General features: G+C 37.6%; 1 protein-coding gene and 1 long non-coding RNA gene across 2 annotated transcripts; one reads left to right on the top strand and one right to left on the bottom strand.

Moving 5' to 3' along the window:
* The first annotated feature begins 8315 nt into the window (after positions 1 to 8315).
* On the top strand, positions 8316 to 11911 carry LOC109148574 (receptor like protein 30-like). The gene is made up of 2 exons (XM_019296309.1): positions 8316 to 9073; positions 9146 to 11911. Exons 1-2 carry the CDS (start codon positions 8316 to 8318, stop codon positions 11676 to 11678), a joined length of 3291 nt encoding a protein of 1096 aa, XP_019151854.1. The 3' UTR covers positions 11679 to 11911.
* Positions 11912 to 14071: 2160 nt separating this feature from the next.
* Positions 14072 to 15473, bottom strand: LOC109148551. Its single transcript, XR_002048831.1, has 3 exons — positions 15288 to 15473; positions 14723 to 14865; positions 14072 to 14160 (listed from the first exon to the last, which is right to left on the bottom strand). It is a non-coding gene; the product is annotated as an uncharacterized LOC109148551 (long non-coding RNA).
* Positions 15474 to 16876: the final 1403 nt, after the last annotated feature.

Here is a 16876-nt window from a genome sequence, read left to right as displayed (position 1 = left end):
TTCGTTGCATGCTAGCATGGACATCCAGGATATCGTTGATGGCGCTGCCGATATCACGCTGGAGGGGGAGGAACTTGGCGTACGTTTTGAGGATGAACCGGCTGGGGGTATTGATCATACACCGGTGCAGCAAACCTGGTCTATTGTTGGCCGACTACTCACCGATCGGAATTATAAGAGTGAAGTGATGAAGCGGGTTCTGGTCTCCGCATGGCGGCCGTTGATGGGAATTGAGGTGGCGGATGTGCAGCCGAACCTCTTTTTGTTCACGTTCTTTGATGAAGCAGATAGACGGCGAGTGTTGGAGGAGGGACCCTGGGCTTACGAGAATGTAACACTGATTTGCCAGCCGCTGATTGGTGATGAACATCCTACGCAGGTAATACTGAACTCCATTGATTTATGGGTTCAGGTTTTTGACTTGCCGATTGGGTATCGAACGGAGAAGGTGTTGGAGAAAGTTGGGGATTTCGTAGGTGTTTACCTGCGGATTGATGAGCGTAATTTTACTAGGCCATGGTCTACGTTTTATAGGGTGAGGGTGACGCATGATGTTACTACGCTTTTGAAGCGGCGCATGAAGATGATTCTCCGGGATGGTTCTTGGGCGTGGGTGAATTTTAAATATGAACGCTTGCATATGTTCTGTTATTTTTGTGGAAAGTTGGGGCATACGGATAAGTTCTGTATTGAGGCGAGGCGGTCACCTTTGAAACCTGAGCAATATTTATATGGGCCGGCGTTGAAGGCGGGTGGGACAAACCCGGCTAAGGCATTGGGGGAGAGGTGGTTTCACCTAGGGCAGGAGCGGCGGAGGGAGATCAGATTTGGTGGGGCTCCTTTAGGGGGATTGCTGACAGTAGGGGCTGTCGGTTGCTGGGGAAGCTGTGGCAGTAGGGGCTGTCGGGGTTGTTGGGGAAGCTACGGCAGTAGGGGCTGTCGGGTTGGGTGGCAGTGGCGCTGCTCGGGGGGCAGTCGGGTTGGGTGGCAGTGGCGCTGCTCGGGGGGCTGTCGGGTTGGGTGGAAATGGGTTGGGAGGGATGGCAGTTGGAGGGCCGAGGAATGTTGAGGGAGTGAAGATGGGTGTTCGGGTGGACCCGAAGCATCGTAGGGGTGTGGATGGTGGAGTGGTGGATGTAGTCAGGGGCATGCAATTGGATACAAACTCTTCTTGTTTGGTGGGACCTGGGGTCCTGGGGACCAGGCCCACCTTTCCCAATGAGTACCTTATTCTGGAACTGCCGTGGCTTGGGCAATCCACGGACGGTTCGCGAAGTCGAGGACCTAGTGTCCAAAAGGAAGCCGGATTTTGTGTTCTTAATGGAGACGATGGTAGATGGGAGTCATTCTGAGAGACTCCGTGTAAAGCTGGGTTTTGAGGGGTGCTTCAAGGTGGACAGTGATGGCCAGAGGGGGGATTGTGTTTTTTATGGGCGAAGAATAACTACGCTAGTCTGATCAGCTATACAGATAACCATATTGATCTTCTGGTATCCCTCCCGAGGAAGCCACAATGGCGGCTCACTTGTTACTATGGATTTGCGCAGAGAAACGGAAGGAGGGCATCATGGGATTTCTTGAGATCACTTAAGGGGACTTCTAATTTACCCTGGGTGGTCCTAGGTGACTTTAATGATTTATTAGCCCAATCAGAGAAGAGGGGAAGATTACCGCACCCGAATAGTTTGATTGAGGGTTTCAGTGAGGCTCTCGAGGACTGTGGATTGTTGTCTCTTCCTATGATTGGTTATCCGTTTACATGGGAGCGGGTTAAAGGTACGGTGGATTGGGTGGAAGAGCGGCTCGACAGGGTGGTGGCATGTATGGACTGGCTGGGTTCCTATGATAGGGCGAGACTGTATAATATCCGTACAGATTCATCAGATCATTCGGCCCTTTTTCTAGATATTTATGGTTTGGCCCCTACTGCTCGGCCTCGTGGTTTCCGTTTTGAGAACGCATGGTTGATGGATGAGGGGTGTAGAGGAGCGGTGGAATGGGAATGGGCTGCGTCACAAGGTTTAAATTTACAGGCTAGGCTTGACTCTTGTGGAAAGGGGCTGAAATCGTGGGGTGGTGACCGACATCACAAGTATGGTAAACGGATTGGTGCTATAAGGAAGGATGTGGAGAAGTTACGGGGCAGACGTGACCAGGCTTCGTTGGCTCGGTTTGCACAGCTGGATAATAGTCTGAATATAGTCTTGGCCCAGGAGGAGGCTTTCTGGAGGCAGCGTGCAAAGCAGCACTGGCTTTAGGGGGCAGATCGGAATACCAAGTTCTTCCATAAGTACGCATCCCACAGGAGGAAGAAAAATGTTATTATGAAACTGAAGGATGATAATGGGGCCTGGAAGGAGGGTCACGAGTTGGAGTCGCTGGTCACTACATATTATACACAGATTTTCACTTCTGGGGGGTCTCCAGGGCCTTTCAGTGTTGATACTATGCAGCCGCGTGTGACCGAAGCTCAGAATGCACATCTATTGCGACCTTTTGACCCGGAGGAGGTGCGAGCTGCTTTATTCTCTATGGGCAAAGATAAATCCCCCAGTCCGGATGGCATGAATCCTGGCTTTTATCAAGCCTTCTGGGATGTTATTGGTAAGGATGTCACTTCCTTTGTGCTTAATTGTCTTTCTCAGCCATCTTTTCCTGTTTGCTTGAATGATGCGAGTATTGTTTTGATCCCTAAAAAACGTGCCCATGAGTGTGTGTCTGATTTACGCCCGATTGCTTTGTGCAATATTTTGTATAAAGTAACGGCAAAAATGCTGGCAAATCGTATGAAGCCCTTGTTGGAAGGAATTATCTCGGAGTCACAAAGTGCCTTCCTCCCGGGTAGGTTGATCTCGGACAATATACTAATTGCCTCTGAGGTTGGACACTACTTGAGAAGGAAACAACTGGGCCAGGTGGGGTGGGCCGCTTTAAAGCTTGATATGGCAAAGGCGTATGATAGGATGGAGTGGCCTTTTGTGAAGGATATGTTGTTGGTTTTGGGTTTTGATGCAAAGTGGGTACAGTTGATTATGATGTGTGTTGAAACGGTGTGGTACAGAGTATTGGTGAATGGAAAGCCTACGGAGGAAATTGTGCCTACAAGGGGGCTGCGCCAGGGGGATCCTTTGTCTCCTTACTTATTTATCATTTGTGCAGAGGGGTTATCTTTGCTTTTGCAGGATTCTCAGGCTAAGGGGCATATTCACGGATGCAGGATCGCCCGGGGGGCACCGCCCATTTCCCACTTGTTCTTTGCAGATGATAGCCTGCTCTTCTTTAAGGCCAATCTGCAAGAAACGGTGGAGGTAAAGAGGTGTCTCAGTGTTTACGAGTCTTTCTCTGGTCAGGCGGTGAACTTCCATAAGTCCAATGTCTCGTTTAGCCGCAATACTAACGCAGAGATACGGGATCTTGTTGCCGGGGCTCTAGCAGTTGCACAAACGGAGGATTTTGGGAAGTATTTGGGATTGCCATCTGTTGTTGGCAGGAATATATAGGAGGGCGGTTTTTGCTTATGTTGAGCAGAAGCTGAGGTAGAGGTTTGGATCGTGGAATAAGAGGTTGCTGTCTAAAGCAGGAAAGGAGGTCCTTCTGAAGAGTGTGGCACAAGCCATGCCAACTTATACTATGAGTATTTACCTACTCCCGTCTTCTTTATGTATTTCTTTAGAAAGACTAATGAACAGATACTGGTGGAGGCGAAGTGGTGATGAAGGAAGCATTCACTGGTTAGCTTGGGATAAGATGTGTAAACCAAAGAAGTTTGGAGGAATGGGATTCAGGCGATTACATGATTTTAATCTGGCCCTACTGGGCAAGCAGGGATGGCGGCTTCTAACTAACCCCAGCTCTTTGATGGCACGTGTTTTCAAGGCAAGGTATTTCTCGACAACATCTTTTTATGAGGCTGTTATGGGGGGTAACCCGAGTTATGTGTGGAGGAGCATTATGGCCAGTCAGGATTTGCTAAAATCTGGATGCAGGCGCAGAATTGGTAATGGTAGATCTACTCAAGTCTGGACAATTCCCTGGCTTCCAGATGCCCAAAATCCATATGTTGAATCCGAACAGGCGATTAATGGTTAGTCTTTATTAGTCTCGGATTTGATTGATGCCCATACAGGTAGTTGGAATGGTGGCCTCTTATCTCAGTTGTTTAATCCACGAGATGAAATGCTTATATCTCAGCTACCTGTAAGTTTGGACTATGATGATATGTGGTACTGGGAAGGGGATTTAAGGGGATGCTACTCGGTTAAAAACGGCTATCGTAGGTTGAGCTTTATAAATTCACAAGTTTCTCCTGTGTGGAATAATATTTGGAAATTACAGGCTCCCTCTAAGTGGAGGGTGTTTTTGTGGCGAGCCCTCTTGAATATTTTACCCTCGCTAGATAACTTGATAAAAAGGAGGGTGGACATATTAAATATTTGTCCGTCATGTGGTTTAGATGAGGAGTGTCTTTTGCATATTTTTTGCTCATGCCCCTTTGCTGTCAGTGTTTGGCAGATGTCTCAAATTCAAATCCCCTCTTTTGCCAACAGGGGTTTCTTGCAATGGACGGAAGATTGGCTTGGCGGTTCAACTGGTTTTAGTACTGATGTACAAGGCAGAATTTGTGGAATTCTCCATGTTATTTGGACCGCAAGGAACTCGGCGGTGTGGGATGGTTGTTTGCCGACGCCATGCACTCTTCTTCGACGCCTCTCGGCTGCGTGGAACACTTGGACTGATTGTGAGCAACGTCGACAGCAAGCTTGTAACCGAAACACTGCCCAGCAACCAGCGCCTCCTGTTCAAACACCCCAGGCAGCCACGGCTTTTCACTGTTATGTGGACGCCGGTTTTCACGGATCACATCATGCGGCAGCGTTTGGTTTTGTAGTGTTGGATGGTGGCTCCTCCTTCGTGGCGGCGACTAATGGCCCGATGGTGTGTCAGTATGATCCTCCCTTGGCGGAAGCAATGGCATTGTGCGAAGCCCTCTCTTGGTTGAAAGACAATGGGTACGCAGGTGGAAAACTTTACACGGACTCATCAGTTTTGGTCTCGGGTTTAAAGTGTGCTAGTTCATTTCGCAATTATTTTGATTTTATTTTGTTATCTTGCAATCGTTTAATTAATGCTATGCCTGGAACACTAGTTTGTTATGTTAGTAGGGATACCAATGATGTGGCTCATTCCTTGTCTAAACATGTATCTGCAGTAGCAGGACGCTCAGTATGGAGGGATTTTCCTCTTGCCTTTATTCAGCCCTTGGGGGCTAATGCAATCTGAATCTTTTGGCTTTCAAAATATATATATATATATATATATATATATATATATATATATATATATATATATATATATATATATAGTGATACACTCAGGTGCGAATAAGTGCGCAGGAGGGAATATGCGAACGAATCAGCGCGCGACACGTGTCCAGATCTAATAGATTTAAAAAAACGGGGTGGTATTTTCATAAATAATTGAACATTGAAGTACAAGTAAAATCACTTACAAGTGCACCTACTTTGACCTATAAGTGCATGTAATTTTGCCTTGTTAACATTCACTTCCCGCAACCATTCATTCACCTAGGTGCACCTACTTATAACTATAGGTGCAACTACTTATAACTATAGGTGCACCTGCTTTCACATATCAGTGCATGTAATTTTGTCTTGTTAACATGTATTCACTTCCTGCACTCATTCATTCACGTAGGTGCACCTACTTATAACTATATGTCCAACTACTTATAACTATAGGTGCACCTACTTTCACCTATAAGTGCATGTAATTTTGTCTTGTTAACATTCACTTCCCGCAACCATTCATTCACTTGGGTGCGCCTACTTATAACTATAGGTGCAATTACTTATGCCTACAGGTGCAACTACTTATAACTATAGATGCAACTACTTATAACTATATGTGCACTTCGTATTGATGCTCAGTGTAATTTTACTTTACATTTTACTTGCACTTTGATGTTCAATTATTTACGAAAATGCCACCGCATTTTTTTAATTCATTAGATCTGGACACGTGTCGCGCGCTGATTGGTTCGCATATTCCTTCCTAGGAGCTTCATTCGCACCTGAGTGCAATTCTATATATATATATATATATATATATATATATATATATATATATATATATATATATATATATATATATATACACAGAATAGCATGCATGTTGAGGGAGCAATTTTGGGATTTGAAAAAGAAAGGAAAATTAGTGTTGCCATTGAAATATTTGAGGATGTTGATAGCTAAAATCCTTAGTGTCGCCATTAACGCCGTTCTTCTCATCAAGCTAGGAAGGGAGGGTCGCTTGGTAAAAATTGTTCTTGTGAACAGTAGCAAAATCTAGTTGTTTGTAAAAACAATAATTTTTTTGCTATTTTTTCAAATTTTTTTTTGCTATGATATACTCCCTCTGTCCCATTTTGCATGTCTTACTTTCATTTTTAGTTTGTCCCAAAATGTTGTCCTCTTTCCAAAATTGAACATCACCATCATTCTACTTTTTCCCAAATTACCCTTATGACTTTTGCTTTTATTTCCAAAAGTGAAAAAGTGAAGGGCATAATTGGAAAATACATAACATTTACTTTAATTCCTTAAAAAGCGTGCAAAAAGCAAATGAGACAACCAATTCGGGACGGATGGAGTATATTTTTTTGAATACTGATATTTTTCTTTTATAGATGTGTGGAAAATGGAAATAAAATGATAAAAATCAAAAGCATATGAGTATTTTATAAAAGTTTTTAAATGTACCATAGAGGAATAGATGAAAAGTTTGTCTCTTTTTAGAAAAAGAGAAAAAGTAAAAAATTGAAAAGTTTGGATTGGAGAGCTGGATTTCATTTATTTATATTTGTGAAAAAAAAAAGTCTATAAAAATCCTATTTTGATATAGTCTATAAAAAAATGGGAATAAGGGTCAAATAGGCCATTGAACTGCACACAATAATGCAATTAGGCCATCAAACTTAAAAAAAATCTACAATTAGATCCCTAAACTAACCATTTTCTTGCAATTTGTCTATTTTGTAAGTTTTCTAGGTTGCTAGCAGGTCACTTTTAATTTAAAATATTTTTTAAAATATTTATTATTTAAATTTAAAAAGAAAGAAAGAAAGATACAGATCGTCTCCGGCCATGGATTCGTCTCCATGGTCGGAGATGTCTTCGTCTCCGGCCACGGAGATGAATCCATGGTCGGAGACGGTCTGTTTTTCTTTATTATTATTATTATTTTATTTTTATTTTAAATAATTATTTTAAATAATAAATATTTTAAAAACTATTCTAAATAAAAGGTGACCTACTAACAAACCTAGAAAACTTACAAATTAGACAAATTATAAGAAAATGGTTAGTTTAGGGATCTAGTTGTAGCTTTTTTAGGTTTAGTGGTCTAATTGCATTATTGTGTGCAGTTCTATGTCTTTTTATTAAACTGTTAGCACTAAAAACCACTAATCTTTTGGTGAAAATGGTGGTTCACCTATGTTTTCTCTTTTGTATTAACCCAATAGTCGCTTGAAATGTTAGAAACTGTAATAAGATTTAGAAAAATTACATCAACACCAACATGCACAACCATAAACAATATGTTTCGGGATAACCAGGCTGCTACGTCTACGTACAACTAAAAAGTACTCAGAAAATCATAATAGATCTATACATCAACAACCAACATGGTATATACCACGAAATTTTTGTAATTTTGTCACTCTTATTTTTCTATATTGTATGTTAAAGTAATTTCTTTATTGTTTCTATTTTCCATTTTATATTTCCGTTCCAACTTTTTATATATTACATCTCTTAAATTTTTCACACAATTACACAATAAGATGAACAATATTCATTACATGCATCGCATGTGTATCATACTAGTTCCAAAAAAATAATAAGTGTTTGAATACCTAGAGACTTTTAAAGACTACTCTTTAAGTCTGAATGGGATAGCAATAATTTTTTAAAATGTTTTAAAAGTCTAAATTAAATACCACTAAACTTTTAAAATTGTTAAAAATCTTTAAAAAGTCTTTGTGACGAGTCAATTAAAACGCGTTGTGAGCCAAATAGTTGCTTCCAGGAAAATATTGCAACCTTATTGGTGTTGACTAATTAATGTCGTAGCATGTGCATACTGTATATATACAATTCTCATTCAAGCTAAAACTTAACCAATTAAACATATATTTTCCCTTTAATTTTGAAACTATTAAAAGTTTTCTCATCATGGGGACATCTTTACCTCAAATCAATCACTTCCTGGTTACCTTCCTCACCTTTGTAGTTATGGGGTTGTGCATTTGTTGTAGCGGAAGCAACAATACTAGGATTTGCAAGGAAGAGGAGAAACAGGCGCTATTGTGCTTCAAGGAGGAGTCAAAAATTCTAAGGAATTGGGTTGATAGAGCTGATTGTTGCACTGAATGGGAAGGAGTTGTGTGTGATAATGTAACCGGCCATGTCATTGAACTCCATCTATCAACTTTTGAGGATAATCTTCCAAGAGGTAAACTTAGTTCTTGCTTGCTTGAAGTGAAACAATTACGTTACCTCGATCTTAGTGGTCTCAATTTCAGTGAGTCTCACATCCCCAATTTCATTGGATCTTTTGTAAATTTGCAATATATTGATCTATCTTCTACAAGCTTTGAAGGAATAATCCCCCATCAACTTGGAAACCTTTCACAATTGCATACTTTACATTTGAGAGATGAGGCTCTCAAAGCTGACAGCCTTGATTGGTTATCCAGTCTCTCAAATTTAAAAGTATTGGACTTGACTTTTGCTAATCTTAGCATGGTACATAATTGGGCAGAGGTGATCAATATGCTTCCTTCCTTGCGTGAGCTTTATTTAACTGATATTTCAAAATTATCACATCCACTTGGCCATAACAAATCTTCACTTCAAGTCCTTGATCTTGCAAATAATGAATTCAACACTGTCATTTTTAGATGGATATTCAACTTTGATAGCCTTATTTCACTTCAACTATATGATTGTGGTTTTCAAAGTCCGTTTCCTGATGATCCTTGGAATTTGACATCCCTTAGAACTCTTGACATCTCTGCAAATCAATTCCATGGTCATCTTCCCAATAGTCTTTGGAATTTGACATCCCTTAGAACTCTTGACATCTCTGCAAATCAATTCCATGGTCATCTTCCCAATAGTCTTTGGAATTTGACATCCCTTAGAACTCTTGACATCTCTGCAAATCAATTCCATGGTCATCTTCCCAATAGTCTTTGGAATTTGACATCCCTTAGAACTCTTGACATCTCTGCAAATCAATTCCATGGTCATCTTCCCAATAGTCTTTGGAATTTGACATCCCTTAGAACTCTTGACATCTCTGCAAATCAATTCCATGGTCATCTTCCCAATAGTCTTTGGAATTTGACATCCCTTAGAACTCTTGACATCTCTGCAAATCAATTCCATGGTCATCTTCCCAATAGTCTTTGGAATTTGACATCCCTTAGAACTCTTGACATCTCTGCAAATCAATTCCATGGTCATCTTCCCAATAGTCTTTGGAATTTGACATCCCTTAGAACTCTTGACATCTCTGCAAATCAATTCCATGGTCATCTTCCCAATAGTCTTTGGAATTTGACATCCCTTAGAACTCTTGACATCTCTGCAAATCAATTCCATGGTCATCTTCCCAATAGTCTTTGGAATTTGACATCCCTTAGCAATCTTTACATCTCTGCAAATCAATTTCATGGCCATCTTCCCAATAGTCTTTGGAATTTGACATCCCTTAGCATTCTTTACATCTCTGGAAATCAATTCCATGGCCATCTTCCCAATAGTCTTTGGAACTTGACTTCTTTGTCAGACCTTGATCTCTCTGAAAATATGTTCACAGGGGAGATACCAAAGCCAATTGGAAAACTCAACAAGTTGCAAAGAGTTAATCTTTATAACAACAAGTTAGATGGCCCACTTCCAGAGAATTTAGGATATTCATTTCCAATGTTAGAAAATCTTAACATTATGGGTAACATGTTAGAAGGCATAGTGACGGAAAATCACTTTGTTAATCTCACCATGTTGGGGTATTTACAAGCATCTGGAAATAGATTAACGTTGAATGTTAGCCTAAATTGGATACCTCCGTTCCAACTTCTTGTGCTTTATCTAAGTGGTTGGAAGTTGGGTCCTCAATTTCCTACTTGGTTACAATATCAACATAGTATTGTCGTGTTGGACATATCTAATGCTGGAATTCAGAGTGAAGTTCCAAGTTGGTTTTGGAGATCTTTTGAATTTCGTTTCCTTAATCTTTCACACAACCAGTTGCGAGGTAAAATTCACACTATCTCAGTATTCAAGCCATTTGGAGAAATGCCTTCATCTGCACTTGTGTACTTGAGCTCTAACCAATTTAATGGTCCCTTACCTCGTATCTCTAGCCATACTACGGAGTTAGACTTGTCAAATAATTTCTTTTCAGAAGATGTCTCTAACTTCTTATGTCAAGCTCAAAGTGTGCCATATAAGATTAAAATACTTCATTTGGGAGGAAACAGGTTATTTGGAGAAATTCCCAATTGTTGGATGCACTGGCCACAGTTAAAAGTCATAAATATGGGCAATAACCAACTGATTGGAAGCATCCCAAATTCCATTGGGCTTTTGGATAAGTTGAAATCTTTGGATATGCACAAGAACATGCTTTTTGGCCCTATACCTCCATCATTGCAAAATTGCACCCTTTTGTTGAAAATTGATTTGGGTGAAAATGGATTCACAGGAAAGATTCCAAGATGGCTGGGGACTAAACTTTTAGATTTGACAATTTTTAGACTCCGATCAAATAAGTTTTACGGTGAATTGCCTCTAGAATTTTGCCATCTTAAATCACTTCGCATTTTGGATCTTTCCAATAACAACCTCTCTGGTGTGATTCCTTGGTGTCTTAAAAATCTCACTGCAATGATCAATGAAGAGGCAATTCAAGATGGAGAATTTGAAATGGGTTATTCATTTTATGCATGGGGATTTGGTGAAAGTGCTATAGTGACGACCAAAGGGCAAGAGTATGAGTATTACACAATCATTCTATTGTTGTTTGCTAGCATGGATCTTTCAAGTAACAATTTTTCTGGGGACATTCCAATTGAATTGGCTAATCTTGTGAGATTGAGATCCTTAAACTTATCAAGAAATAACTTGATAGGAAATATCCCCATGGAAATGGGAAACATGAGATTCTTAGAATCTCTTGATCTTTCAAGAAATCAACTTTCAGGGGAAATTCCAACTAGCTTCTCGAGTTTGTCCACTCTAGAAGTTTTGGACTTGTCATATAACAACCTATCAGGGAAGATACCTTCAGGTACCCAACTTCAAGGTTTTAATGATTCATGCTACATTGGTAATAATCTTTGTGGCCCTCCGCTCTTACAAAGCTGCAGTGTTGATGATGGCAAAATTCCAAAAAATGAAAATGAAGGAGATGATAGTTCTGAAGTAGTGGATTGGTTTTATGTTAGCATGGCTATAGGATTTGCAGTGGGCTTTTGGGCGGTCTGTGGTTCTTTGTTTCTTGTGAGACCTTGGAGGATTGTTTATTTTCAATTTTTAGATGACAAGTTGAAGTCTTTTTTAGTGTGGGCACATGCTCTGATGGTATAATGTTTCTGGTGTTCTCTACTATTAGGAATCTATATATGCATATTGAGATTTATGATTTAGTGTATCTTCTAGCTTGTCCCTTGTAATTTATCATGTAACACTCATTGTCATAATTATGTAACATAGTGTGATTGTCATAATTATGTAACATAGTGTAACTGTAAACCTATCGTTTATCTATGTTGTGCAAATCTTTTGTAATACTACAATGAGTTTACATATTTTTCAGCCAATTACGCATTCATTTTAATTACTACTACAATAAGACTTTTACCAAGCATTAGGCCGCCTGACAATTATCGACACGAAATCAGACACAAAATTAACGCGTTAGTGACTGATTGATCCGTAAAGAATTCATTATGTTTCGTGTCTTAACAACCTATTCAACGTATTAAGAACCCGTTAATATTATTGTGTTAACCTATTTACACAATCTTGTTTATAACCCGCTAAAAACATTGTTATTTGGATATTTTTTTTCCTTTTATGAATTGAATATTTTTTGAGTTTGTTTGATGGATTGAATGGTAGATTTTGTTTTTTTTTTTTTTTTATATATATAACTTAACTTCAAATTTTAGTTTTTAAAATTAATATATTAATATGATTAATGAGGATAACATTTACACCACTAATAATTCAGATGTGACATTAATAATTAGCATATTTATGAGAGACATAAATTACAATTTTACCAATCATAGAACATCACAATTATAAAATCATTTCAATAACTCGCAAATAAACATTACAAATCATTGAAGCTTACAGTCTTCTACTTTCTTCTTGTTCTCTTTCAGCTGCTTCCTCACCACTTCTCGTGGTCATCCAATTCTTCATTTATGTTCCTTCTTGTTGTCTGGAAACCAATTAATACGAAGCATTCCAAATTCCATTGGGTTTTTGAATCATTTGCATTGGAATCTAATAACTTGGGGTTTATTACTAACTGAAAATTAGAGAATGGAAAATAGAAAACATGTTTACTAACATAGTTTTTAATTTTGAAAACATGAAACAATTTTTGAATTTTTTAGAAAACTGAAAAACTATTAAAAAATGTTTTCTAAATGGAAAAACAGAATTATCTATTATCAATCATTAGGTTTTATGTAAACTTAATAGGTTATTGGTTCGAATATCTTTTTAGTTATATTATCTAAACTAGGTTTTAGGTGAACTTACATATATTAGACTTAAAATTTAAAATTATATTTATTCTATTTAAACTAAATATATTTTAAATATAATGACTAAAAATCGCCTGAAATTAAACTTGTGTTAATTTTATAGTGTTAATCTAAAAAAATAAATTTGAAAAAAATAAATTTTAGTAAACAAGTTAAAAAAAAAAAAAAAACAAAGAATGAAAACTGAAAAATTAGAAAATAAAAAACAGTTTCCATGAGCCCTATGTGTTTATTGTTCCGATTCCAATTCAATTAGGTTTGCATAGTACTCAATTCAGTTTGAATTGGATAGTTTAAATTTTAAACAAAATCGTGATCATGCCTACCCACAGCTCGCAACTATAGTTATATCATGGACAATGTGCATATAGCAACATGAACCTAAGCCACCCCCAATTTCTCTCCTTAATTTATTTTTCAACTTGAATTTACTCTTTTTTTATACAAATATAATTACTGTAATAATTAAAATATTTTAAATGATACATATAGTAGTTTTTTTATTTAATTTTTTAAATGAATCAATATGTTCATAAAATTATTAAGTTAGGTTTATAGAATTATTAAACTAAAATAGATTCAGTAATTATTTTAAATTCATATAGTTTTAATAGTTAATACAGTTTCATAAAGTTCATAAGGTTACCATTGCACATTCATAAGAAGTCACTATTATAACAGCATATTTGGTTCACTAAAAGAATGTTGAGTGAATAGAAATCTCATTCTAGTCAAATACACCTTTGTGCAGGGACGGAGCCAGGATTTTTGTTGAGTGGGGGCGAAGAAGCAAAGACAACGTAAACTTAAAAATGTTCAAATACAAAATATCAAATACGAATACAATTGTTAAAATCAAAATACATTATAAATTACCATACAAAGTTTATGATAAACTACGAGGTAATACTCCTCTACGCTCTCTCATATTTTGAAATCGCTGTAGAATTGCTTCATTTGAAACTTGATCAAAAATATCTTTTTCAACATACGGCACTAAGCAATCATGTAATAAATCATCACTCATCCGGTTGCGTAAAGATGTCTTGGTTAACTTCATAGCAGAAATACATGATTTTTTGGTTGACAAGGACCCATTTGTAGATATCGTCTCCGCACAATATCTCTATCATTGATATGATATTCATATATATTTTTCCTTTTACTCGGATCAACTTCAAGTTCATCTATGTTAACTTCAATACGGGGCCTTGTACTTGACACTTCGCGACTACTTTGACTAGATGAATCCCCAAAAGTTGATTTTCTTTTGAAAATTTTTTCCATAACTGAACCAAGATTTAGGAAAATTAGAACAAGAACAAAATTAGAAAAATTATTATACATTCTTAGCTTAAGCAAGTCTCACTACCTCAGAAAATTAGAAAAATTAATCACTGCCTCACTAAGCAAGTCTAAAGGAATAAAAGCATTACCAATAACTCAATAAGGCATTAAGCATTAAGGATAAATTATGCAGATTCTCACTGCCTCACTTAGCAAGTTTAAAAGACATTAAAAGCACTACCTCAATAAGACATTAAGCATTAAGGATAAATTATGCAGATTCTCACTTAGCAAGTTTAAAAGACATTAAGCACTACCTCAATAAGACATTAAGCATTAAGGATAAATTATGCAGATTCTCACTGCCTCACTTACCAAGTCTAAAAGAATAAAAGCATTACCAATAACCAATAAGACATTAAGCATTAAAGATAAATTAATTATGCATTTTTAGCTTTCTACCATACTGCCCGCAAACTGCTCAAAGTCTCAAACTCACATTCATAAATCAATAATGGAAGAGGGGAAGTTCATGTCAAATAAATTAGCAAGGAATCACTTTACCGCAAGATTGCTGGTAACGCCTTTGACACTCTCTCAATCAATGGAATTAGATATGTAACACGGCCACACGCTTCTCGTACAGATCATGAAGACTTGTTATCTTGATTGGGCTTCCATTTCCTCCACCTTGGGAGCATCTAACACTATCAAAATAACTTCAATGAGTAATTGAGTACACAACTAAATGCAGAACCCAAAAGGGACTTGAACATGATCAGAGGGTCATAGTTTTTACAACAAGGAAATTGAGAAAACAAAGGCAAACATTAAACAAATTTTAAAAAGCCAACTTTTCCCTTTCTCATGCTACAAACCTACAACCAATAAAGAAATTAATATTTACAGAAAAATAATCATCTGGAGTCTGGACAGACTGTACGAACAAGTGAACAACCAATCAATACTCAAAGCCTCTAACTCACATTCATAAATCAATTTGGGAAGAATAAACCAATAAATCATGATTGATAATTCATAAACAAATTCATATATTCAAGTATACAACAAAGCACATACATTAAATTGATTAAAATAAAATTAGTAGAATTAGGGCAAAAATACAAACCTGATTACTGATTACGGAGAGGAGATGAGAGCCGCGGTTGCAGCTTGGCCGGACGCCGGTGTTCCTGCTGACCGGAGGCGGTGAGCCGGACGCCGGTAGTCAAGGACGGAGAAGCACTAAGCGTTTAAGCAATTGTTAGAGTCGGTAGTTTTGGTCTTGTGGAGAGCCAGAGAAGCGACGCGAAGAGCTGCTTTTGGCTGAGGAACTGGAAAATAAGCAAAATAAAAAAAAATAATATATATAATACAGCCCCAAAACGACGTCGTTTTGGGGCTGTATAATTTTTGGCAGTGGGGGCAGCTGCACCCACGTTCCCTCCGTCCTTGGCTTTGTGGCTCTTTTTAAGAAGTCACAGAATCGAATCTCTGGTGGTGAAGTATTGACTCTTTGAGTTATAATAGATGGAGAAAATATATTGAACAAATACTATCTTGTAATAGAATTGATAGTACTCAAAAAAAAAAAAATATATCTTATTCTATTACGAACAGAATATGCAAGCAATATAATAAGAATTTCATTTCATTTTTTGGTTCACAAAAAATATTTCAATACAACTATATTTTAACATTCAATACTAATATTAGACATTTATTTTTGTGACTCATGCATAGAAAAGACTAGTATCAATATATGTGTTTTTTAAAAAATGTCAACTAAATATTTTTAACAATATATATTTTTGAAAAAAAGATCAAATAGACCCTTTAACTTTTGATGAAAAAGCAATTAGGCCCTCAAACATTAAAATGGTTCAATTACACACTTGAACTCTTTAAAATTGTGCAATTAAACCTAATTTACCAGTAACCAACAAGTTACTGGTAAAGAATATAATTTTATTTAATATTTGTGTTTGGCCGACCGATCGGCAACATCGCAGCCTCCTTCCAGATTGGAAGGAGGTTGGACGTTACCGCCTCCAGCCTCCTTCCGATTTGGAAGGAGGCAGATGCTACCTCCTTCCAGAACGGAAGGAGGTGGCAGTTGCCTCGTTCCAGACTGGAAAGAGGTGACGTTTGCCTCCTTCTAGAACGGAAGGAGGCAAAACGTCGCCTTCCTCAAAAGTTGCTACTGCGATTGGGAGGCTACATTGGCTGGTAGAAGGGACGACAATTTTCGGTCTGCGGCGGTAGCTAGCGATGGTGGAGATGATGGCTGGTATGATGGTAGTAATGTAGTTTAGTAGTTAAAACTGGATGGTTACATGTTAAAAGGTTATACTGCGCTAATTTGAAAAGTTAAAGGGTTCAATTCGAGCTTTTTATATATTAAGGGGCTAATTGCATTATTGAATATACTTTAAGAGTTTATTTGACCTTTATCTCTATATTTTTTTTAGAGTTAGTTCTATTTTTTGTCATAGATTTATAGGTGGCAAGACATTTATTATCTTTTTTTTTTTGTTTGTTTTATTTTTCATAACATTCCCTTTTGATCCTAGTATTATTGTGGCAGGACCATTTTTCGTTGTCTATCAACAAAATTTTTCAAATGTCGTTAAATATAATGACATTTTGGTTTTTAATTAGGGATTTTTTTTAAAAAAATATATAAATAAAAATATAACGGGTTAACCCACTTTGTAT

This window comes from Ipomoea nil, unplaced genomic scaffold, assembly GCF_001879475.1.
Source record: "Ipomoea nil cultivar Tokyo-kokei standard unplaced genomic scaffold, Asagao_1.1 scaffold2144, whole genome shotgun sequence".
NCBI classification, from domain to species: Eukaryota; Viridiplantae; Streptophyta; class Magnoliopsida; order Solanales; family Convolvulaceae; genus Ipomoea; species Ipomoea nil.
The sequence above is the reverse complement of the archived record's forward strand: the minus strand, read 5'-3'. Positions and strand labels throughout refer to the sequence as shown.

What these genes read in the sequence shown, in the direction of transcription:
- LOC109148574 (XM_019296309.1), top strand. Translation starts at nt 8,316, where the DNA reads ATGGGGTTGTGCATTTGTTGTAGCGGAAGCAACAATACTAGGATTTGC. An exon ending in GATGATCCTTGGAATTTGAC is followed by an intron (nt 9,074 to 9,145) that starts ATCCCTTAGAAC and finishes TTGGAATTTGAC; the next exon opens with ATCCCTTAGAACTCTTGACA.